This window comes from Channa argus, chromosome 22 (assembly GCF_033026475.1).
Source record: "Channa argus isolate prfri chromosome 22, Channa argus male v1.0, whole genome shotgun sequence".
Taxonomy (NCBI): Eukaryota; Metazoa; Chordata; class Actinopteri; order Anabantiformes; family Channidae; genus Channa; species Channa argus.
Window position 1 is genome coordinate 9190731 of NC_090218.1, and position 25585 is coordinate 9216315.

The following is a 25585-nucleotide window of genomic DNA, read 5'->3' on the forward strand; positions in this document are numbered from 1 at the left end:
ACCTCCTAGAAGCTTTTACATTTATTTATCTCAGCCCACATATTAGGAGTGTTACTGCAGCGTATCTTTAGTGGTCATTAAAGGATAACTTTGGTCATTTTCTAAATTGATCGTATTGTCCACAATTACCATACAGAGCTTAGACCAACACTGAATCTTCCAGCAGCCTGGATTAGCTAGTTTGCTCACGCCCTAACTTTGCCGATTTGTCTGTTGCTTCAACCTCTGTATGTCTGCCGGGCTGGTGCAGCATGCAAAGTTTGTCTTTGAGAGACTCTGTTGAATGATTTGAGTTTGTCTTTCCTGACTGACTATGATGTTGCTTAATAGTCAGTGGGGGCGACATTGTGATGGAATTATGACCCAAGGGATCCACCTGTTTATTGCATTTAATTTAATCAAACAAATAGAGCACTATCAAACATGAGTTGAGTACAAACAATGTCAAACAGCAATAGGTTGATCATGTGAGCCAGGTCTTAGGCTGCCTCAATCACTTTATCCAACCAACTCATACACGAGTCAGAGTATCTGGTAAACTAAGATAAGAACTCTAGACAAACTCTAGTAGAGCAAGTAGTATTGATGTCGAACTTACACAAAGGTGTGGTCAACAGCCACCTATAGATAAGCAAATTCTCAGAATGAGGAGAAATGTAACTCAATATAAGAAATGAGAGAATAAAAGAATTTTCCTCAATAGGTAGAGCATTGGGTTGGGATGCAGAAGGCCCCGGGATCGAATCCCGCCCCACCAGGCGTGGCCCTGCCCAGCCACCAAGGGCCATCCTGGTGCCGGTCCTCAGCCCAGATAAAAATGGGAGGGTAGCAGTAGAAAGGGCATCCGGCATAAAAACTCATGCCAAATCAACATGCGGAACACGCTCCGCTGTGGCGACCCCTGAAGGGACAAGCCGAAAGCTGTAGCCATCTCAGTCTGACACCCCTGCTTTGATTTAATACATTGAAATGCTCTGTTAAATAATTCCTCAGGCCTGTCTTCTGGGGACTCAATATTTAAAAGTAAAAAGTTTTATCCTTGATAAATTTGAATGCGAGTTTGAGCCATGGTGGATGACGTTACTGACAAGTTCTCATGTCTTAACAAATATGCACTTTACTTTAAGTTGTTAAAATTCATGCATGCCTTCTTCGTGGTGAAGTCATTTTTAGGTTCAGGGCAAGTAAAACTTCTCACCTCCTGCCTCCTACTTAAAGTAATTAGCCTGAAAAGTCAGGTCTCCTGTGTCAAAGCCAAGCATTTCGTAAGCGGGTTATTCAATAAATAACTAATCTTACTTCTCACCCACAGACGCTGCAATGACTTGTAGCCTCATACTAAATAGATGATATTGATTGGCTTCAAGTCCTGGGAAAACGTCTTAATGAGAATGTGCACTTTTAACCAAAAATATACAAAAAGCAGGAAAGACAGAGGCAGTTTTTCATTAATACTGGGTACTTAAATACAAAACTCAGACACAATTGTTGTTTTGCACACATAACAAACGCTGCAAAAAACTTCTGCTTCAAAACTTTAAGCTAAACAGGATTGTTTATAGTACTTTCAGTTAACAGCAAATAATACTAAATTAGCCTTTTCATATTTTTTGCTTTACATAGTTTTTTTGTAGTCATTTTTGTCTGGCTCAGACTGAAGGCTCAGACTTCATTGTCAGACAGATTTTGCAAATCCTGCTTTAGCCTGTAGTCCACATAATAGTTGAGTTGAGCTGTTGAGAATAGCTAAACAGAATTGACATTCAAATATACATATAGAGGAAAATAAATAGGGCCTTGTTTTACTGAGTATTCATGAGCACATATACACAAATGCATGTACTTATTCCATTGTTCTGTTTATGTTTACTTTCCCAGAGACATCAAACCTGACAACATTCTACTGGATGAACATGGTAAGATCTCTTTTTCTAATGATGCTTTTATTAAATATGGTTTTATTAAATAAGTCCAACTGTACCCTCACATTTGTGAGTTCTCACACAGTGACCTAACTTGACTTTTTATCCCAAGTTTAAGACTTAACTGCTTCTGACTAAGACCTGTACAAAATGGCTACTTCTTGGATTCACATCTGCACAGGTCAGAAGAGTTGAAATGGTCAGATGCAGGTTTAGTGTTGTTTATTTTTTTATTTGAAACTGTCAGTAAGGTGACAATTCTACTATGCGTTTATTATTTAGTTCATAGTGGGTGGTGGAGTCGCACTGGAGTGCATTATGTTAGAGGTGGTTGTAAAGTTGTGCCCCCCCATTCATTTTAAATAGGGTGGCCAAAACCCTAAAACTGCCTCTAAATATATTGCACTCCAGTTTGACTCATGGCAGAGCTGCTGCATTTAAATTGCATTATATTGTACAGGCGTACCTAATGAAGTGGCCAGTGAGTGTATGTCCCTTCTCTCAACTGAATTAGCCAGCTGTTGCACACAGCCTATGTCGGACCGCTATAAGGTGATATCACTGTGTAAGCATGCACAGCTTTTTTAAGTGAGCGTGTGGGAGGGTCCTTTGACTCCTTCCCAATACTAGCCACAGCTCTGTGCAGTGTAAAAGATGCAATGTGCAGTGGTTATCCTATATGCAGGGGCATTGCCAGGTTAAACCATAAATGATGAAAAGATGATGAAAGCTTTGCTTGGAGTGAGGATATCCAGGTCCTGTATTTCAGGTTTCGAAGGAGCAGGACCTGACATGCATGACCTGTTAGGTTACACACTCACACTGACAAGACATAAGCAAACAGAAAACTTGTATTGTTAACTTAACCTTCAATTAACATTATACAACACGCTACAATATATTAAAGATCATTTGGGTACAGTATTTGTAAAGTTCAGCGTACCATTACACTGGTTATGTACTGCAGAAGCGAGAGAGCTGTAAACCACAAGAACTATGTCTCAGCTATGTGGATCTGGCATGAAGTTAGAACAACCAGTATTATTGTGTGCTCAGACTCATAAGATCTGAACAAAATTTGAGCATAACTCAAATTAACTTGACTCTATATTTATAGCCCCAGACAAGGTTCTCAGTTCTGTTGCAGAATTTTGTCTAGCATACAACTATACTGTAGTATTAAGATTACCTATAATTGAAACAAAGGGATCTAGACATGAAAAAGACCCAGAGAACAAAAGTATCTGTGTGTACACATAGTACACACACAGACACCCACAAACATCCTGAAATCTCAGAGGGCACTGGGCAGCTGCTCAAGGGAGCTGAGTGGATATGTGGGATGGCAACCCTGCTGTCGCTATAAACTGGAAGCAGACAAAGAAAGACAGACAGAGGGAGAGAGGGGGGAGATTAGAGAGGAGGAGGGAGCGAGACAAACACAGAGAGGCAAGAATGTGATGAGCAAACATTTCTGCAAAGAAAGATTTGTCAAAGGATGAAAAACCGGATGGACAAAAAACAAGAGGATGTGGTAAAAAAAGAGAACATAAAAAGAACAAATACAGATTGGCAGCTTAATTTCCACAATCACCTGTGGTTACTCTCTCTCTGGATGTGTGCATCTACTTTCAAACTCAGTAAGCACATCTCTCCTCCTCATGCATTCTACCCACACTCAGTATTTATGTGCAGACCTGTAGTTTACCTCTCCACTGAAGTCTAAAAAGCAACATGAGGCTGTTTGCTTCTGCACACCATATCAATTTTCCAAGCTGGAACTGCCCCATACTTCCTGTATTCCTCTGAGAGCTTCTTGTTATATGGAAAAACAATTCATCCTTAACCTTGATGTTGTCTGGGTTATAAACTGGATGTGTGCACACATGATGCATGTGAAAGGGGATATTGGAAAACACCCTCTACCAAAACAGAACAAGGTTTTCATGGCAAAGCTGATTAACAGTGGTTATCTATCGTAGTTAAAGACAAAACCTAGTGTGATTCAGTAAACTAACGATGATCATTATCCAGCTATATGATGTGGTGCCTGAAGGCAGACATGCTTCCATGGAAATACTGTAAGTAATGCATTATTAAATTGACATCTTCATTAGCCTGATTGTGAATGTTTAAAGCTGTGATTATTGTATCAGCTCCAATGCCTCTTGTATCCAGATAAGGTTTTAGTTACTATAAAGAGGTAGTTAACACATCCAAGATTCAATATCTGAACAATTAAGTAAAACTGTCCAGGCACTCTCCTTTTAGCCTTTTTTTGGAGGCCATCTTCCTGTAAAATATGACTATTATAGCGAGCTTCCACCAGCAGCTAAAAAAGGGCATGCATATATGATATGCATTACCATTTGGTGACATATAGCAGCTGTAGTAAAGATAGTACTGTCATCATGTATTCAAACACACAATAGTTTCTAAGGTGGATTTTAGGGGATAGGTGAGGTGAACAAACCACACTAACCGTCTTTGATTAGTGCGTACGCCTACCCTAATGGGTCTGTGCCGAATACCACGTAAACGATTTGGTTTGCTCAGTATTTCAGTGTTTTTGACAGTTTACGGTGATTGTGTTATGCCAGCCACGATTTTGGTACCATTGCAAACGCCAACATCCATCCTCTTGGAGTCAAAAGGATGCAGAATTTGCACATTCCTGCATCCCTTTGTAGCGGCACTCCTTCAACAAACAGACCTGCTGGTCATTTGAGAGGGTAGGGGGAAAACAACTTATTAGGGCATAAAGGTGGATGGAATTATTAAGGAGACATTTTCCAGTGAAGAGGCCGACAATACACATAAGGAGAGAGTGGGAGGGCAGGACATACAACAAAGATCAAACCAGGAACAATGTGGTTATGTAGCATGCACAGCAACCATTCAGCTACGATGTTGCTCTGGCTCCAGTGTTTTTCATGCTCTATGTTTATACATTTTGAGTGAGCAACCAAAAATCTGTGACTACCACCTCTGTGACCTTGGGGCTGGTAATACTAGGAAAAAGGAGTGGATGGACATTTACTGCAAATCTCTAAATGCCCACTTTACACTTAAAACCATAATGCAATAAAAGAAATGTCGTCATGTTTTAGGTAAAGTTAAAACAATTCAACAGGTGTCGTTTGAGGGATAGTGAAATCTAGTGAAATCACAGTGGCAATCATTTTATTTTTATCATGAAAGAACTGCAAATAGTAAGTGGCAAAAAGGCAGCACTCTCATTACGTCATCTATCACCGATCAGCAATGTGCACTTTGAATCAATTTGTTGTTTACTTCCTTGTTGTATGATCCTGCATTTTTTTTTTTTTAATTTGCCGGGAGCCTCTGTATTTCCTTATGTGTGATGTTCTCTATGTCCAAAGTAGTACTATGAGTAAACTTAATTGTCTATGTACAGTATGTGTTATGTTGCAATCAGTGGTAGGGGTGCTTTGAGGTAACAGTAAGCAAAGAGAAATTAAAAATAGAAGAGATATGCAGGAGAGTGACATAACCTAAAGGTCAAATCAGCAGTTGTGGAGTTACCGTAATCCCAGTAAAATGCATTAGATAACTAAGCCAGCAGGACACCTGCTTAGCTACTGTTCAGCCTTCACTCATTTTAACACTCACACAGGCAGGTTACAGTTTGACTGAAGATGACTAAGCAAGATATTTTATTTATATTTAGGAGCACTGCTTTTAACTACAGGTTGTACAAGTAGTGCACGTGCATGAGCAGATAGGAGTGGTCATCTAACAAATCAGGCAACAGCTAACAGCAAGGCACTGAGTCCTAAAGAAATACTACGTTAAAAGTATTGTAACAACCATCAAGTGGTATTCAGGCCACCAAAACACTGAATGGCAAGTAATCTGCCATTATCGACCCATACCTATGGTTTGGCAGGTCACCTACTACTCACTGGCATATTTATCATGAGCGCGTGTGTGTGTTACATGTACTTGCTGCTTATTGAGGAAAAAACAAAGTATTTCTCTTGCAGAGTGAGGACACTTTTGGAAAGTGATGACATTTGAGCTGCTCCTCACAACTTCAAAGGGCAGCTTTAGAGTTAATACTTGGTTTTAGGGTCAGGAATTAGGTTAAGGTTAGAGTCAGGCATTCAGTTCTGATGGGTAGCATTAGAGTAAAGGGCTAGGGATTGCATTAGGTCAATGAGCATCTTCACAAACAGAAATGTTTGTGTTTCTCTTTTTGGCTATAGGAGCAGAGCATGGAAGGAAAGTAACTATAAACCAAGGCTGTCTTTTAATGACAATTCTGATATATTACTTTCTCTGTGTCTCTCCTGTTAGTCACTCCACAGTGAGACATGGGACTTTAAATTCAAAGCACTACGACAGAAATGCTCTTTTTCTCATATGGAACCACTTTATTTTATCCACTCACTGTACCCAGCAAGTGTTCTACAAACACGACAGTGCTGACGAAGTATCAACTCACTGTAGTTTTTGTTCAGTTTCACTTGACAGTTCGAATTAAATATCATGTGCTCTACCACTAACCAAACTCCAAATTACATAACTAATAGTGAACAATTAACATTTTATAAAAATGTATTTGTACTGGAGAGATTTGACCTGACAAATCAATGGACCAATGCTGCCATCCTTTGAGCTCTTTTTTAGTCTCACTGTGGCACTAAAATTTTAAACAGTGGCTCAGTTGGTAGAGTGGCTGCCTACCGACCATAGAGTCGGAGGTTCGTTCCCCGCCCCTTCCGACCACATGTCGAAGTGTCTCTGGGCAAGGCACTGAAGATGGATAAAAATTTGCGTCAAGAAGAGCATCCGGCATAAAAACTGTGCTAAATCAACATGGACAAATGATCGGCTGTGTCCGCTCACGGGATAAGCTGAATGGACAAAATAAATAAATTAAAATGTGGCACACAAATTTTCAAACATGTCTATTCCAGATACTTTTGGCCTAGCAGCCCAATATTGTGATGATGGTTGTCTGTTCCAACCCACTGGCTACTATGTCCAACTGCTGTCCTAAGTATGTGGTCTGCCATAGAAACAGAAAAGACAATGGAGATAGAAGTAGAAACGCACAGTATACTGAAAGAGAAAGCAGGCATCAATAGACAAGAGAAAAACATAATGCTCTATTGTTACACGAGCACAAACACTTAAATGTTTTTAAATCTGCACCTCTTTCAGTCTTCACACTGTACAATGGTGAATGCTGTTTACCTTGTGCATCACTCAGCTACACTCATACACCAACGCTCTAAATACAGTGCCTGAGCATGTTTCAAACTGTTAGGAATGAAGTAAAAAAAATAAATAAAAATCTTCCTCTTATCTGTAAGGCCCAGTGTTTTTGAGTAAATAAAGTCTTTAACTTTGGTGGATATTCACACAGTTATCGGTTTTTGTGCATCGCATTTGTGCATCAGCTTTATTGTTCACATTCACATTTTGTGAACAATAGAGCTATGCAGCTTTTGTGTACAATAGGCAGCCGTACTGTATAGGTTTGCAGGGTTACCAAGGACACCTGTTCATCCGAACAATCATTCTGCGGCAAAACCTCCCTCGCTTTTCTGAGCAGTTTTACTCAGTGTGACACATACACACACGTATACACACAAGCAGATTCAGCTCATTAGCATGTGCTAAGTGGGCATGGCAAAGATTCTGGGCCATCTTGCAGCATGGTCGGACACAGGTCAATTGTTTGACTTTGGAAACTGCTGAGAAATATCATACTGCACAACTTCTTCTATACAATCTTCTATTCTATTCAATAAAGCTGATTTGCAGCTGATATCTTGTAAAACATTCCAATTACATTATACATTATAATCACTAGAGTACTTAAAGGCAATGAGTTATGTTAGCTTTAGATTGTATAGTACTCTCTATATGTATAATTTAGAAAAACTGCTACTGTATCTCTTAGCATTGGTAAAATTTTATCCCAAAAGAAAAAGCTGCAACTTTAAAAGGGAAGTATGTACAAATGCTATAAACATTGATTTATGGTCTTACAGACACACTTACATTGCAATTTCAGGATTTATAGTTTTCACTTTAGTCAAGTACTGCAAATCTCTAAGAGAAACATGATCTGTGAGGTATTGTCTTTAATTTACAGGACACGTTCATCTAACAGACTTCAACATTGCAGCCATTGTGAAAGATGACCTAAAAGCGACATCCATTGCTGGAACCAAGCCATACATGGGTAAGTAAATACTTGCTTAAACAATGTTATACACAAAAAAGCTGTGGACATTAAACAGAAGCTAAGGGAAACTGTAAAACAGGAAATCATATATATCGTTTTTGCTAATCCAAACTATAAGAGTAATCAAGGGATTGATAAAGAAGGGAAGAGAAAGAACAAAGGAAAAACAAGCTATTTTAGGCCAAGTTCACAGAGTCTGACTTATAAGCAATACCTGCCCCACGGCCAAGAAGATACAGCTGAAAATAAATGAGCACATTTGGACCAAGAAACAAGTTCTACTTTATTCTACTTTTGGTGTTAGATACACTGAAAGTAAAAAGGGAGATTACTGCATAATTTAGTCTTTAGTTGTTTTTTTTTGTTTGTTTGTTTTGGTATATGCAGTACACGAGACTTGTTTGTTTCATTTTGATAACGAGATGCAAAACCTGAGAGCAGTGTTTTTGCAGAAAGCACAGCTGCAGTTGTGCTCCGATCAGATAGGAGCTAACAGCATTTCAGGGGGAAATAAATGACGCGGCCGTGCATGAGTGTCTGTGTGCATGTGCTGGAGATGGATTTTTGTGTATTGTCTTTGTGTGTATGAGTCAGTCTCTATCCCCATAAAGTGTGCGCTCATGATGAAGAATGATGTGATGATGTGTGGGGAGATTTCAGGCGAATCCTCTGTGGTACAGTAGATAAGTCATGGCTGCTCTGGGACAAAGAAAAACCCTTCTCTCTCAGCAGCTTCAGTAGATAAAAAGCACTTTTTTTTCTACTCAGCAAGAAGCATTTTAATAAACATTGAAAATAAGGCAAGGGTCAGTGATGACCGAAGGGAATCCCCCTTAACCATTTCAAATAGGATTAGGATTTTGACTCCGCATAACACCTTCGACACCGGGTGCTGTATACAGAACGTCAAGTTTCATAACTGTAGAATTTAGTTCCTAAGACGTGGGAGTAGTGACTTCATGTCACATGACCAACTAACGATCACTCCCTGCCGCACATGCAGCTCAACCATCTGTATCCTTGGCAAGCTCCCTGACAGCAAAGCGGGAGACCCCGAAGTTTCACATTTTACCTGCCACTTCGCCAAGAAGTTTACAAACTGATCCATGAAGTGAAAGAACAGAGTGTTTCTATGTCAACGCGTATGATCAAATGTTTCTAAGTTGATTGTAGGTTAATATTGTAATAATAATATAATTTTATATGCTGACTAAACTTTGAATATTATTGTAGGCCTACTTATAACTTATAATGTGTGGTATGAACTTTTTATAGTAAGGACATTTATCATTTACAAGGTCACAACTTACCAATAATTACATTTCCTTCTTATTTACATAGGATGCCGGTCAGTTACTACCCAAGAATCATATTAATGCACCTGCTTGGCAGCGGAGAACCATAGATCTGCACTTGACATCCAATCTGAAAAGTAACCAGTACTTAGACTTGTTGAATAAATGTAGTGCAGATGAAAAGTACAATATTTCCTAGCAAAGTGTAGAACAAAAGTAACCACCACATTAACATTTTAGCTAAATTGCTATTAATGTGGAAAGGTTTTTAATGCAGACAATTACATATATACAGTAGGTTGTGTCTTCAATTTGATGTGTCAGTTCAAAAACTTCTTAGCAATACTGTCAAATAAAATAAAGGAGCAGTCGGTTTGGTTATGTGACACAAGGTCACTACTCTCAAGTCTCACAAAATAACGTCTGCTATGTTAGTCATGTCGCAGTAACAGTTGGGAAAACAGTTATGCTGATATGGTTACAATCAGTTACCTGCAAATCCTTTTTGTTTTATTTGGCTAGAAAGTTATTTAAATTGCTCAAATTTGGCAGTGATGGTGTACTGACCTACTATGGCAGCAGCACTGTCCTATTGTGCAACACTTTTCAGAATTATGAGAGTCACAACTTGGACTAACCCACTAAGCGATCCTCACAAAATGGCACACAAAAGTAAAAATACAAACACGTTCGTTGTTGAAGGCTGATAGAACCATAATGAAACCTCATCGGTTATATTTGAAAACTGGCTTGTCAGTAGTTGATAAACCTCTTCTGTGCAGCCTAATACCTAGAAACAAGAAACTCATTTCTAAGCTAGTAACCATTCAAATGTCATTTTGTCGTATTCTTTTTATCTATTAGCTCCAGAGCTTTTTCAGAACTTCGAAGGGTTCCACCCAGGCTACTCCTTCTCAGTCGACTGGTGGTCCCTGGGCATCACAGCCTATGAGTTACTAAGAGGACAGGTAAGTCGCATGCAGGGTACAGAACCACCATCTTGTCCACATCCGGGCTGGCACACACAATAAACAATACAAATAAAAATTCATATGGCACCTAAATCTGTGTGCTGGAAAAGTCCTTCCAGCATTAAAGCAAATCATACAATAAATCTCCCGTCTCTAGCAAACAAAAAGGAAGGTGAAGCTGTAATTGAATTTTACATTTAAGCTGACCTTACTGGAGAAGATGTTTAAATGTTTAGTCATGGTGTGAGATGAATCGCTGCAGGAGAGAGAGAAGATAGAATCTGAGTTATTTCAAGAGCCATGTAATTAGAATTGATTTTCTAAATATTATTTATTTAATACTTTACGAGTCCCATCTGGAGGAGTTTAATTCTGATTTCATGGAACTAAACAAGGGACATAATGTTTTCACTCAATCTTCTTGCTCTATCGGGCAGAATTTCTTCTCATATTTTTGGATGATGTATAAACACCAACTTCAGTAACCGCTGTCTGACCTGGGCCCAGAACCTGCAGCTGATTGCGAGCTGTCATAAAATGTTATTGGAATAAATTTCTAACATTTTCAGTGTTTCCACCTTCCAACCTTCTCCATAACAGTGCTGATTATGCTTAGGCCAAACGCATTCTGCTTATCCTCAATGAGTCCTCCCTAAAGCTTTTTTCTACCTCTAGACTTTACCCCTTTTAAAATGTTTCTCCTCTGTTGGACCTCAAAGCGTCATCTTGCCTGCACTAAGATACCTCAAGTCTTCGCTCTTCACATCCTGTGATTTTTAAGTACTCTTCAACTTTCACTGTTTGCTGCTGATCACAAAAGCAATCTCCAGAAAATAGTCAGTGACAAACTCTAGACTTTAGCCCCATTTCTCTCTCATATTCCACTTTCTGGAAGGTCCTCTATAATCCTGTCCCCAGACTTTCTTTTAACCCACTTTTCTAAACACCATCCTCACCTTGAAATACCTGATAGAGGTGCAAACTTTAAGACACACATTTTACAAAAAGAAACTCCTCCAACCAGCGAATGGCTATGAATACAAGCTGTCTGTAACCTACTGTCCTTGCTCATTTACTTTTCTGTCTTAAGAGGCCATATGTCATGAGATCCAGCACACCAACTAATGAGATTCTTCAGACCTTCCACAAGGTCCATCCCAGCTACCCGGCAAGCTGGTCTCTGGAGATGAAGTCTCTTCTCAGAAAGGTAAATGTCTAGCATGTGCATAATTTAAAATGTACTATAACAGTAAAGGTATAGAGGATATGGATTTAATCTGTCGCTTTTCTATGTTATACTGTGCCCCACTGGTTACCAGCTCATTTAGACTAGTGACCCTCTAAAATGTGCCAGAGTTTACTTAAGAAATCTACTTATCAAAACTTTCAAACGTCTACCAAAGAACATCATGGAATTATGTTTACAGTGCACAAAGCCTGAAGGGATAACTTATGCCACACCTGAGGAGTAAGCATGGCAGCTTCAGCATACAGTGGCGTCATGTGCGCTCAATCCAATGGTGACATTTAACAGAACTAACGAACTGAAGCAACTACCAGCCCAGGATCTGAGTATGTGACAAACCTTGTCCAAACATGGGTGGGTGAGAGTGTCACCTTGTACAACAGGAGTGGTGTTTGAATTAGGTCCAACACACCTCCAGAAAGTTACTTAGTTGTTTGTTTAAACTTGCACTTGCCAACTTGTCATCTTGTCATCAATTTGACAGCCAAGTCCACTTGCCACTTTGTATAACTTTTACCTCACGTTTGAATTCTTATTTCCTGTGGGACGACAGTTATCTATTACAAACACAAGCACGGCTCTAAAATACATCTAGAGAATTTTAAATATGTGGTAATAGCAATTGCTGCAGTCCTACTTTGTAAACACGTGGTTTACTGCTTTCTCGAAATCATGCAGTGAAAAGTAGGGCTTCCGAATTATAAGTATCAGCATTAACAGTATTGTTTGTGAAAAATGGTACCATTTGGTACACAGTCACAAACCCAAAGCAGCTGAATTAAGTATGTCTCCTTGGCTATTTAATTAACTCTAATTTTAATTGTCGATTATGACAGTATATTATTTTAATTTATTAGAGTTAGACTTCTTAAATCAGTTAAGCCACTTCCAAAGCTAACACATACACTATTGCAGTAGCTTATGGGCTTTTTCCTGGCAGAGCTCCACTGCAGTCTAACTGTTGCATTGCTTCGTGCTCAGACTCCTCGTGCCTCATTGGCATTCCAGTCGCATGTGTAAATGCGTGTGTGAGAGGTAAAGAAAGGCAATGTGCGTGAGACCGAGAGATTTAAAGAAAGCGAAAATGTGAGGGGGGGAAAATACATTACTCACTGTAATTGTCCTTCATCGTTCACAATGCACAACTCATATAATTTCCTTTTCCTCTCCTGTCACTCTTTATCGTCCCCTCCCCCGATCCTTTACTCCGTATCTTCCACCTCCAGCCCCTTTGTCCCTATATCCTCCTTCTCAGACGCATCCTTAAGCGCAAACATGTGCTTGTGTCTGAATGGGACTCTCCCTCTTAACCTTTCAGCCATGCCTCCTCGTGGACAATCGCTCTTATTCTAATCCTTTCGTGTCTTTCAGTTGCTGTGCATAGATGCCCAGAAACGCATTTCCTGTTTGGCAGAGCTGCAGGATCTGGACTACATGTCAGATGTCAACTGGGATGCTGTGCTCAGCAAACAGCTCCGTCCAGGCTTTATTCCCAACGTGAGTATCAGAAATAAACTGAGCGCCTCCCTTAGTATGCCACCCAACAAACTACTAGCATCTGAAGAGAACAAAATGTTTTTTCTGACATTTCCTGCTCTGTTGTTTCTCTATAAACTGGCAGAAAAACACAGCACCACTGAATGTTTCAAAAGAAAAGAAAACAGCATCCCATGATAAAAAGCTATCTGTGGATACCTTAATTCAAACTAATTTGCAGCTTTATTATAACCCTTCTCTCTTTTGCCACTACACCATTTCAATTCACACACACAGTATTTCCCCTTAAGGAACTAAGCTTATGGGGAAAGAAAGCTGTAACAGAACTACCCACTTAATTCTTTTCTACTCAAGCTCACACACAGCCTATGGTTAGGGTGTAGACACTGCCCCCTCCTGGGCCAAGCTGGATCTCCCACTAAGGATGCAAGCACACATAATGCACAGAATCCAGCCTATGATGACAGTTTTACAGGTGGTCTTCTGATCATTATAGCAACATGTCAGGCTACTTGGTTGGCTGTATTCTCTGTAGTATGCAGTACAAAAAATTGCAATAACTCTTTAACCATGGAAATATTAAAATCAAGCTCCAACTGTAACTTAGTTAAAAATACTGTAGATGCAGAGTTAATTAAAGAAAAAATGATTCACTCACGTAAAAAAAAAATCATCATAATTAGAAAAGATGACCTGATCTTATACTAAGTATCAGTATCAGGATTGGTATCAGCCAAAATAAAGCCACTTCACAGTTCTAATGTTACAAAGATTCTTGTATTCAGTGGTTTAAGAAGATTTAACTTAATAGTGTTTAACCTTTAACATTTTTAAACTTTTAAAATTTATATTTTTACTCCAATATTTGTATCAAGATCTATTGTAGTGTTTAAGACACACTACATGTACTGTTGGTGAATGTAGGTATTTCAGAACTGGTATCAGCTAATAATAATAATCAGCCTTATACTAAAGGAATCAGATCATGTTGGAATCCAAACACCAGGATCGGGACATCCCTCATAATTACAGCTGTCTTTGTAAGTCAGTGAAACCCCACTCAAAGATAAAGCAACACAAAAACTGACCTCTATTGCTTTGGTGAAGCAGCAAGATGACAATAACTGTCACTGCTTGGTGCCAGAGCTGAGGAAATGCAGAATAATGATTGTTGCAAGAGAAGTGATGACTAAATGACTATCTAATTCCAGTAAAATTCTCAAGCAACTGCAGCACAGAGGGTCTCCACAGCAGCCAGTCTGGCACAGCAGAGGAAACGCGTAGAAAATCAATGAGGAATTGACAGTGTATACCTAATTATAAGCTCATTCTGTCATTAGATCTTTGCTAACTCTTATGGTTTAAGTATGAAGGGGGATCTCTCTTAACCTTTTCACTAGCTGTCATTCACCTGACATTTCCTGTAAAATAAAAAAGGGTTGCATAAGTACTATTCTATGTCGAACAGCAGATGTTTTGTTGTGTTTTTTAACTTCATCCTGAATAGTATTCCTCCCTTGTGCTAAAAGTAATATTATCAACATTGACATCCATGTCCATCTCATCGTTTATATAGTGATATATTAGTGTAGTACAATAGAGACTGAAATAGTTAACTGTAAGAGTACATACAGTACTTTTTCTAAGGTGAATGTTTATTATGTGTCCCTGTACTGTTTGTCTCTGTAGAGAAGAAGACTAAACTGTGATCCTACATTTGAGCTGGAAGAAATGATCCTCGAGTCCAAGCCACTTCACAAGAAGAAGAAAAGGCTTGCAAGAAAAACCAAGGACCAGGGATCTGATGGCTCCCCACAGGTGGGACTTTCAGTTAGAAACACTGAACACAATAATTACACATTACACTAGAAGAATAAAAAGGATTTGTCACACAATGATGATGTAACTTATGTCAAGAGACAGTGGAAAGCTGACTTTTATCAAATTACTTTGAGAGATCATATATTATTCAGACTTTGCTCTTTGCTCCTTTAAAAGTTTAAAATTTCATTGGGTATATTCTGCAATCAGTTGTATACAGATCGTCATTATTCATTAAAGAAAGCTGAAACAATGCTTTAATTTGGCCAGGATACACATGATGTGCTGCTTCCTTTGTGTCTTAACTGCTATTGGGAATGGGGAGCACACATTTCATGTATTACCTGCCTGCTCTACAAATGAGGAAGGCATAGAATGCAATCATCAAGCTTTTTTATTTCCAATTTATCATTTCACTGTGTCCACATGCATCAGCTGTTGTCCTCTGGGTGTATATAGAAAACTGATAGGAAATTACTGTGAGGCACTGCGAGGTTAATTGGATCACCCAGTCAAGTCACACGTGGGGGGAACACACAGATATATACTGACATTACACACACACACACACACACACGATAGGGAAAGCAGTTAGGCAGGTACGACTAGTAGCAGAGACTTTATTTAATTCCCCTTGGGTCTAGCGCAGCGGTGGGAACTGATCAATGGTGTTTCAAGGTTAGCTGCAACTTAAATGACACATCGTCATTTGGGTTAACACAACCCACAGTCATGAGGAAACCCTAAAATCGATAAAAACGCCTATACAAAAATTTTCTCTGGCAGGCATTCAAAGGGAAAATGCTTAAATATGGCTTTACCATCCAATACAATAAAAGAAATCTGCTACATGCTACCAAAGAGGTGACTTAATGGATTTCTATCAATTTATTATGTAGTTTTTCAGTTACCATATCGGGGACGCCTTTCATAACACTCACGATCACCTTACAGACACAAGGTAAAAACAACAAATTAGTTACAGTAGCATATTAAAAAAACAACGTAACATTAACAGTTTGAAGAAAAATAATGTTTTTGTTTAATGATTTAGGTGAAATAGGCAAGATGAGTTTAAACATGGGATTTGAAAATGGGGAGAGAGTCTGTGGATCGGAGGTCAGGTGGAAGGGAATTCCAGAGATGGGGGGCAGAGCGACTAAATGCTCTAGCTCCCATAGAAGACAGGTGAGTGTAAGGAGTGGACTAGAGGTGGGCTGAGGAAGAATGCGGGTGTATATGACAGGAGGAGGTCTGACAGGTATGGGGGTGCAAGGTTATGGATGGCTTTGAATGTGAGGGGTCTGGGAGTCAGATGAAGTTTTTGGAGGGATTTTTGGGGCAAACCAAACAAGAGAGAATTACAATTATCTAAACGGGATGTAACTATATTGAACTAAATATTGAACCAAGGGTGAGTCGGTATATGATGGAGAGGAGGGGGCCAAGGACTGAGCCCTGGGGGACACCAGTATTGACAACTGAACAAACCGAGAGCGGCCAGAGATGAAGTGAACCAGATGTGTACAATGTCTGTGATGCCAATAGAAGTTAAACGTTTGAGAAGGAAAGGGTAAAAAATTGTGTCAAATGCTTCTGTGAGGTCCAGGAGGATAAGAATAGTGAGTAGTCCAGAGTCTGCAGCTCACAGGAGATAGTTTGTGATTTTTACCAGGGCTCTCTCTGAGCTAAGAATGGGGGGGAAACTTAATTGGAATTGTTCATCCAGGTTATTGGCCGAAAGATGATCTGAGCAGCAAGCGTTCTTTTCCAGATTTTTGAGAGAAATTGTAAATTCATAATTGGCATGAAGTTATTAAAATTGAAATGTTCTATACCAGGTTGTTTGAGAATGGGAGTAATAATTCCAGTTTTCAATATGGGACAATACCTGAACTAAGGGAGGAGTGTGTAATGTTGGTGATAAAAGTAGTCAAAGAAGGGAGACTGGCGTTAACCAGTATATATGAGGAGGGTTTCAATTTATGGATGATAATGGAGATATCATTAGTGGTTGGAAGTTGAAAGCTAGAGCGAGAAGAACAGGTAGGAACGTGTAGTAGTAAATAGAGGTTACAGTTAGGTGTATATTTTCGGTTTTGGAATTGAAAAAGAACATAAAACTATTAAAAGAGGAATAAATGAGTCTGGGGGTTTGAGAATGCTGATAGTGGAAAAAAGGGCTCCAGAGTTTCTTTCCTCAGAGTTTATAAGGGATGGATAATAGATAGATTCAGCAGACAATAGTGAACTATGTGTGAGAAACATGTCCTTGTGAATAGTGAAACCAGTGTTTTTGTACAGATGTTCCAGGCAGCAGCCTTTGGGTTTGAGCTGACAAAGGCACCATGGAGCAGAGTGGGAGAATGAAGCAGTCCGGGTTTTCAGAGGAGCAAAGGAGTCCAGCAGATTATGAAGTCCGTTATTGTAGTGAAAAAAAAACATTTGTAGAGGAGATATTGGGCAAGTTAAGGTTGTTAATTCCATCAGTGAGAGCAGATAGGTCAATGTTTTTAATGTTCTGGAATTGTATTTGATGGGAGAGCTTGGTTTTGAATATTGGTAAATTGACTATAAAGGAGATTAAGCTGTGATCAGTGAAGGAAGTTCAGAAGCAATGCAAATCGTTGGGGTGACACCAGAACAGCAGACGGGATCCAGGATATGACCTTTAGTGTGTGAGTCTACACATTGTTAAAGTATAAAACTGTCCAAAGCTGAAGTGAAATCCTTAATAAGAGAGTTGTTGACATTATCCATGTGTATGTTAAAGTCTCCCAATAATATAATATTAGGGGACAAAGGGCATAGACTAGCAACAATATCCAGGAAGTATAGATTGGCTGAGATGGTTGGAACAGGGCCTGCGATTTGAAGAAATGTGGATTCCTATGAGCTGAATGTGGGAAGAGATAGAGGGGATACCATGAAAGTTGAGTTGTGATTGATAGCTGTAAACAAATCCAGCTGGAGTGGACTAATTAAGCCCAGCAAAGCCATGGGCTGCTACCAGGTCTCAGTCAAACAGAGGAAATCAAGTCCATAACCCTTGACAAGATCACAGACGAGATGACACTGGTTAGTGAGCAGATGTTGAAGGGGACGATACTGGTGCGACAAACTCTGTTAGAGCCAGTTGACCTAGCTAAGTTAGTTATACCACATTGTGGTCAGCTGCCCATCCCGTCCTGCTTTCATAGTGGATACCTGTAAGATGACCACAGGAAGGGTATAGGGTTCATAGTGTCAATAGCGAATCTCCATCCAGGGCCTCTGTGGATGTACCCATGACGAGGAGGGATGCTGAGGTGAGGCCAGAATGCTGGTGGAAAAGCATGTTGTCATGGCTTTCCATCTTCATTTTGGCTGACGCGAATGGAAATATGCTAGTGATGGGTGCAGCAGCCGGTGTAGGCAGGTCAACACAGATATACAGTATGTCGTCAGGACACGATAAATTATTAAGTAGTGAAAAATAGGTGTATGCAGCAAGGTTCAGATGTCAAATGAAACAATTTATTCATTTAAAAGTACTTCTAAGATAACAATCACTCAGAGGAGGGAGCAGCGGCAGCTAATCGTTGGTGTTTCCTGGTTTTTATCTTGATGTACCAACTCTCACTATTAAGATAATGATAGCAGGCAGAAATATTGTTTTTTTATATAATTTTAAATATTTTATCATCTTTTTTGCTCTAAATAAATTTTCACAAATGTGAAAATGTCTACAATTGTTGGATCCACTAGTATCAATGATTGGTATAATTATAATTTCTACACTCACTCATTTCCTCTTAGTTGTCAAAAGTAAAACTTTAGCAATACATCCTTAAAAATACATCCTCTTTATATTTTTTCCACTGAGAAATAAAATATTCAGAGAAAACAGGCAGTGAATAACTAGAATCAAATGAGTCATGATTTGAATGTGTGCATTTGTCAGCAATAGTGTAGTAGTGTGTAGTTGGTGTGGTTACTTTCCTAAATTACTGTGGCACACCAATGAAACTTGCCTTCAAACAAAACAGTATTCACGCTCACATACAGCCTGTACCATTGCAAAGTAAGTTTGCCTCTTTTCTTACTCTTTGGCTCATTACAATAGTTTCTGGGAGTCTTCTAATAATAGTGAAGCAATTTATATGGTCTAGATTGTTGACCATGTAACCATGTTGACCAAGTAAAGTAATCTGTCTACACAACCATGACTTGTATTCTAGGACTCGATATTAACACTTATCCACTTACCTGGAGAAATGGATGAATGTGTGTATCTGTGACTGTGTGGATGAAATTGGGAATCCAGTATATTCATATTAATAACCCTAATGTAAAAACTATCACAAGTGTGCTGACAACATGGAGAATTTGACCTTCGTTACACAGCATTGTTATTTTTGTTTTGTTTTTGCTTTTTAAAAAAGGTATTTAGAATTGAAATTCACATTTGTTTAAACAATTGTGACCAGAGAATCAGTTATTGCAGATTTAAGATTACTAAAGCACTAGTACTGATGCTGTAAAACTATGTGACAGTGAATGTAAAAGAACAAATATTTCAGCATCATGGAGTAAAACATAAAGACATAAAAGAAAACGGGTTTAAAGACTTTGTCTCCATTGGAGGGGAAAAAGACTGTTTATCTCTCACATCATCCAGTGGCCACATGCAGTCATGAGAAACATAATTTATAGTTGCAGCAAGTCACACTGAATTTTATGTTGAAAATAACAGAAATCACATAAAATTAAAACCATGGTAAACAACTATACATGTGTTTAGTGTAGCATGTCAAAGCTGTGGGACTTTTAGCATTTCATTCAATCCTCTGCAATTATTGTGTGCATAAACATTTACTGTATGTCTGGTTGCTGCTAAGCAAAAAGAGTTGCAATAACGTAAAATCACTTAATTAACATACAACAGAGTCAGGTAAAGTGAGCCTAGACAAGGACATTGAGAAATGTGCTCAATGGGTTCCTGTCCAGCAGAGTACTCCCTGCAGTACTCCCTGTTGGTTTGTCTCATTAAATGGAAAGTTTAATCTAGCAGTTTGAGCAATTAGCTTCTGAACTGTCTTTTTAGACCCATCAAATACAGAGAGACAGAGAGAGACGAACAAGTGGTGAACGGTCCACCGTTAAAGCGACGTTACTGTTCTCTCAGCAAGACCATAGGATTGTTTTTATTGATTTATTTTGCACAGAAGCCGAGGTTCTTTAAGACCTTCATTCTCCATCTGTTCACTCCTCCAGTCCTAAAGTAAGGAATCAACAATCCCCATCTAACCCCCAAAGATCAAGACAGCGAGCAGCAAGAACATGCAAAACAATTTCATTCGGTGGCCATCAAAGCCTTGACAAAGCAAAGATTTACACAGTAGAAAAGTGGTGAAGGGCAAAACAAGTGCAAAAGAGGAAAAAAGATTGCTACGATATCGACATTTTTCACAGCCTGGGTTTAAAGACAAAATGTAGTTATACAAACTGAACCGCAAGTATTTTTGACTTCAAAGGTAAATTACCTCGGACATGTTTACCTGCTACTACCTGAAACTCACCAAAACTTTCTCGCTATGTATTCAAGGCAAGATAGGATATCTGTCAATGCTGTCTAAAATACTGAAATAACAATAGAAACACTGTATCCCAGTTAATCTAGTGTTGTCAAGGATCCAATCCTTACATTTGGGGACATCCATTAGCTTGCTAAAAAGTCCTACTATGCAGTACATAAGTATACAATTTCAGTGCTAAGTGAGTCAGCAGTTCAGTTCTTAATTCAACAAAATAAGTGCATCCAATGCACCACTGCCATTGCCTCCATTCTTTTTATTGAAGGCCTGCCCTGATTTGCATGTAGCTTATGGAAACTAAGACTGAAGCAGGGCACTGACAAATGGTCAACAATAATAGTTAAGTGTTTTTACAAAATGTGCTTCTAAAACACTAGCATGGGAACCTCAAAACTTTAGGCTCAAATGTCTAGTTTATTTGCTCATTTACCAGTAAAGGTTACCAGGCACCGAACACTGACTGACTTAGGGAGAAATTCCACTGCAAGCATTTGTTTGCAAGCTCGGTTTATGTTCCCTGCAACCGATTAACTATGCAGTTTTGGTAAACTGTCTTTTGTGGCTCTTTTCAAGTTTTACATCAGAAACTAGAGAGATTAAGTGGTACAGATGCAGAGAGAGGGAAAGTTACACAACTGAGGTGTTTTCATGTCTTGCCTTTGATCTAAGAATATGTTACGACTGCTTGAGTGGGACACTACATCATACCTTGAGTCTGTCATCTGTCATGTCACTTGTGTATCACATCTATCACTGCTGTTTGACAAATGATGTACAGTATTCCTCCTCTGTCTCTCTCTGCCCGTTCCCGTTTCTTTATCTGTTCTGTAATCTGCATTACCTATGACACAGATATTCCCAGTCTCTGTCCGAATATTTGGTAGTTATGTAGGCTCCTTCTGCGTTTGTGCAAACGTGCTGTCTTTTCTGATGTTGCTGTGACCTGGTTCCCATAACCACAAACTCACAGATAAAAGTTTTTCAATTGTCCTAAATCAGTTGATTTCTTGACTTGCTCTACATCACTCTTGTACAGATGCTGAATCGGAATACACAAGCTACACTTTCTGCTACTTGTATATACACAACCAATATGAGTCTGAGGTTTGTGGGGAAGCAGCACTTGCACATATGCAACTGTTGGCATTTTTCTTTTTCTTTTTGAATGTATGAACCATTTCAAAAGGACCCAGTTGGTGAGTTACCAGAATAAACACTTTGGCATCTTAATTTTTTTGTCTTATGTAATTTTTCACATGCACACACGTGTGAAAACACACACCTGCACACATACACAGAGAGCAGTGTTATGATGATGATGTATCTCTGTGATCTCTGTCCTCATTGGGAGACAGAGAAAGCACCTATGTACTTGACTTGACACTACAGTCATGAGACGACACCGGGTGTAATGGCGCAGGATGCACATGATTTATTCGGTCAAATATGTATGAGTACATGGAGCAGGTGAAGACATCAGAGTACAACTGTCCTCTGTTAGGTCAACAGAAGAAGTAACTAGTATGAGTAAAGTGTGTAGTAAACATTTTGCACTATGAAAGCAGGGACAAGTACAAAACTATTATTGTGTATTAAATACTTGTTCTATTCCTGTGAATAAATGACTAATGATTGTAATTCTGTCGTTTTTCCAAAACAACCCGCTGCCAACTATGATTGTTGAGTTGATGATGCTGTTCTCTCTTTGTCTCCCCTCCAGAATGGTCAGTTGCAGCAACAATTGGACAATGTCCAGAGAGACTTCATTGTCTTTAACAGAGAAAAGTAAGGATGCTCCACTACCTTCCCTACATATTCTCTACAGCCAGTTCTATACATCTTTGGTGAAAAACTATAACAGTACAAATACCGTAAATACTGTATGTTTAAAATATTATGCCTCCTTTCTAAAACTAATGAAGCATTTTACATGTTTATTTAGTAAAAATAACATTAAACAGTTTGCAAAATCTTTAATAAATACTCTGAGTATTTCTGACTGAATATTTTTTTATTAAAGAATTCAGGAGCATAGCTTTAAAATGGTAAAAAACTGTCTTACTTGCTGTCTGGTGAAAGCATGTAGGATGGTGTGAAAGGACACTAATGTGGCTATTTGTGGAAGAGGATCTGGTCCATATATGGGGGTGTGTGATTCAGATAGAAACACAGAAGTTGGCAAAGAGGAGGGTCTCCTATGTTGATGTTATACTGTACTGAGTATAAGCAAATTCAAAAGCATCCACCGCTGCTTAGCGTTAGTAAAGACTAATACAATAAAGCGACCATAGATCAGAAGATACCTGTATGTAATGAAATCTAAATTATCATCTCTCTCTTATAGCCTCTCTAAATCATTCATCAGTCTCAGTCTTCCCAAGGGTAACACATTAGCAAGCACCTCACAAATCAATTATGCCAGACAGGGCTTGAAATTAATGCTGTCCCGTTGTAAAATAGCACCAGAAACACAAAGATTCAGGATCTGGGACCATTTTGGGACATGGGATATCAATTCTTCAAAAGACTAATGAGATAGGCTATTCTGAAAGTATATGATTCACGTTTTGATAATTGCGATTATTATTATATTGCTTAGTCTATATTGTGATTTCGCTGTCGTAGACAATAAATTTGCAATCAGCTGTCAGATTATTGTATACATTAAACAAAAAAATAAGTCAGTCTAATCTAACATTCCTGCAGTAAATCCTCTTTCATGAATAATGTGTTTAATAATAAAGTTTAGATTGTATTCCAAATACAATCTAAATCAGCGCATCTCAAAAAAGTAGGAAGAGAGGCTGGAAAAGTAATTGCTGCAAATCAAAAACAAATAAAGGAGCATTTGAGAACTAATTAGGGAAATGGCAAGAGGTCAGTAACATGACTGGATATAAAAGGAGCATTTCAGAGAGGCAGAGCCTCTCAAATGTAGGTTCACCAATCTGACAAACTGTGCCAAATAAGTTCCGAAAAATGTTCCTCAACATAAAATTGTGCAGACTTTATCGATCCAATCCAGTATATAATATCATCAAAAGATTCTCTGTGCACAAGGGATAAGGTCAAAGGTCAAAACTCTCCCATAGTTTTAGCAAGTGGTCTCCTCACTTCTCAGACGTTTAAACACAGTTGTTAAAATTAGAGTGGATGCTATACATCACCCTGTTTCTTTTTTGAGATGTGTTCCTGTCATCAAATTAAAAATGAGCTAGTATTTTCCATGAAATTTTAAAATGTCTCAGTTTCAAAAAAATATGGGTTGATGAGATTTGCAATTCATTGCATTCTTCCCAACTTGTTTGGAATTTGAGTTCTAGATAGTAGACTATATATATAGCTCAATGAGCAATTTTTCAGGTTTCGTCCTTTAAAGGTACACATACAATACTTATCCTAAATTCTAAATGAATCCAGTGTTATTTTAATCACTAATTTTATAGGAAACTACAACAAATCGAAACATCAAAAATGATTATCATGGAACTTTGAATAATTCAAATAAAACAAAACCCTATTCAACTGAAAACAAACTGGTGATAATGCTTTTACATTGCTTGAACATTCCGAAATCAGTATTTGATGGAAAAACCCTAATTAGCAACCACTGCTTTCATGCTTTGTGGCATGCTCCCCACCAGTTTCTCACACTGCTGTTGGGTAACTTTACTTTTTGAAGGTCACTTATCTGATTGATCCAGCCTTCGGTTCTTGAGTGACGTTCGAATAGGTTTGCGGTCATCTCTCTCGGTGCTGATTCAGTGTAAATTATTAAAAACAAAAAAGGACAAAAAGGGACCATGTTCGGGGCAATGAAATCTATGCTTTGGGACAGTTGTGGGACACTTCTGGGGGAGAAAGAAAAAAAAGTCCTGATGTGAGATAAAATGAAGAAATGTGAGAAACTGGTATTAAGCACACAGTAGAGTACTTTAATGATAGTACACAGGGAGGACAAATGGTAATAACAGCAGTTAATTCTGGTCCTCACAAGTCTGTGGCAAAAGAAAATGCTAGAAAAGTAAATGTCTAACATAGTCACTCTCTTTGGCGATTGAAGGGAGGACAAACATTGAAGTTGACTGTTAGAATAACATTGCCAATTTGGAATATTTCACACTGCCTCTGAGACTGACCCTGTGTAAATGGCTCCAGGCATTTCTTTTTATATTTGACTGTGGCACCAGCTTCTGAGGTTGTTTCTTTAGTCTCTCCCCCCTTCACTGGAGGAGAAACTGGATTTACATGATTCAGACTCTACTATTCATTAATTACTATAGTCAAAATCTTTTTTGATTCAGTTATAAGCCATGTACATTTACTAAATAGCCTCTAATCTCACGCACATCTTGCTACCGGAAACTGAATTTGTGACCCTAATCATTTATGGCCATGTTGTCCTTTACGCACAACAACTTGGTTTGAGTCTGAATCATATTGTAAATGTCACAATAAATATCATTCATAACAAATGGCCAATACATCTCTAAAATGAACAGTGGAGTGCTTTTACGGCACCATGTTTTAGCTCGGTGTAAATTGATTGAGGCTCCCTAAAGAAGGGCCAACTGAAAAATAATATGGCAGGGTTTCTGTTCACAGAGACAACCATCCGGAACAATCCAAATTTAGAGTCACCAATTAACCTAACAGCATGTCTTTGGACTGTGGGAGGAAACCGGAGTACCTAGAGGAAACCCACGGAATCACAGAAGAATGTGTAAAGTCCACACCGAAAACATCCCACCAGCCAGCCTGGATTTGAATCTGAGACCTTAAATAATAACATATCAGTAACAGAAATTGCTACTTGTATATTTGAGGATAAAATGATAAAAGAATTAGGATATTTGTTATTTTCCCATTACAAGGCAGAAGAGTACAGAAGCAGAACGACAAATGTGAAAACAGAAATGTAAACTGTCTGGAATATTATTTTAGATTTTTTTGTTTGTTTGTTTGTCCTTTCTTTCTCTATAGAACAGTTTTGTTATTTTGACTTCAGGCTCTGGCGTATGTCCAATATTAATA

At 38.7% G+C, this 25585-nt stretch overlaps 1 protein-coding gene across 1 annotated transcript in view; it reads left to right on the forward strand.

Moving 5' to 3' along the window:
- Positions 1-25585, forward strand: part of stk32a (serine/threonine kinase 32A) — a 59952-nt gene that overhangs the window by 31863 nt on the left and 2504 nt on the right. Inside the window, exons 5-11 of the mRNA XM_067491881.1 lie at positions 1879-1916; positions 8053-8142; positions 10305-10408; positions 11502-11618; positions 13029-13154; positions 14844-14972; positions 22272-22336. Of these exons, the coding sequence (XP_067347982.1) occupies positions 1879-1916; positions 8053-8142; positions 10305-10408; positions 11502-11618; positions 13029-13154; positions 14844-14972; positions 22272-22336 (669 nt within the window). The remainder of the gene's footprint in view (positions 1-1878; positions 1917-8052; positions 8143-10304; positions 10409-11501; positions 11619-13028; positions 13155-14843; positions 14973-22271; positions 22337-25585) is intronic.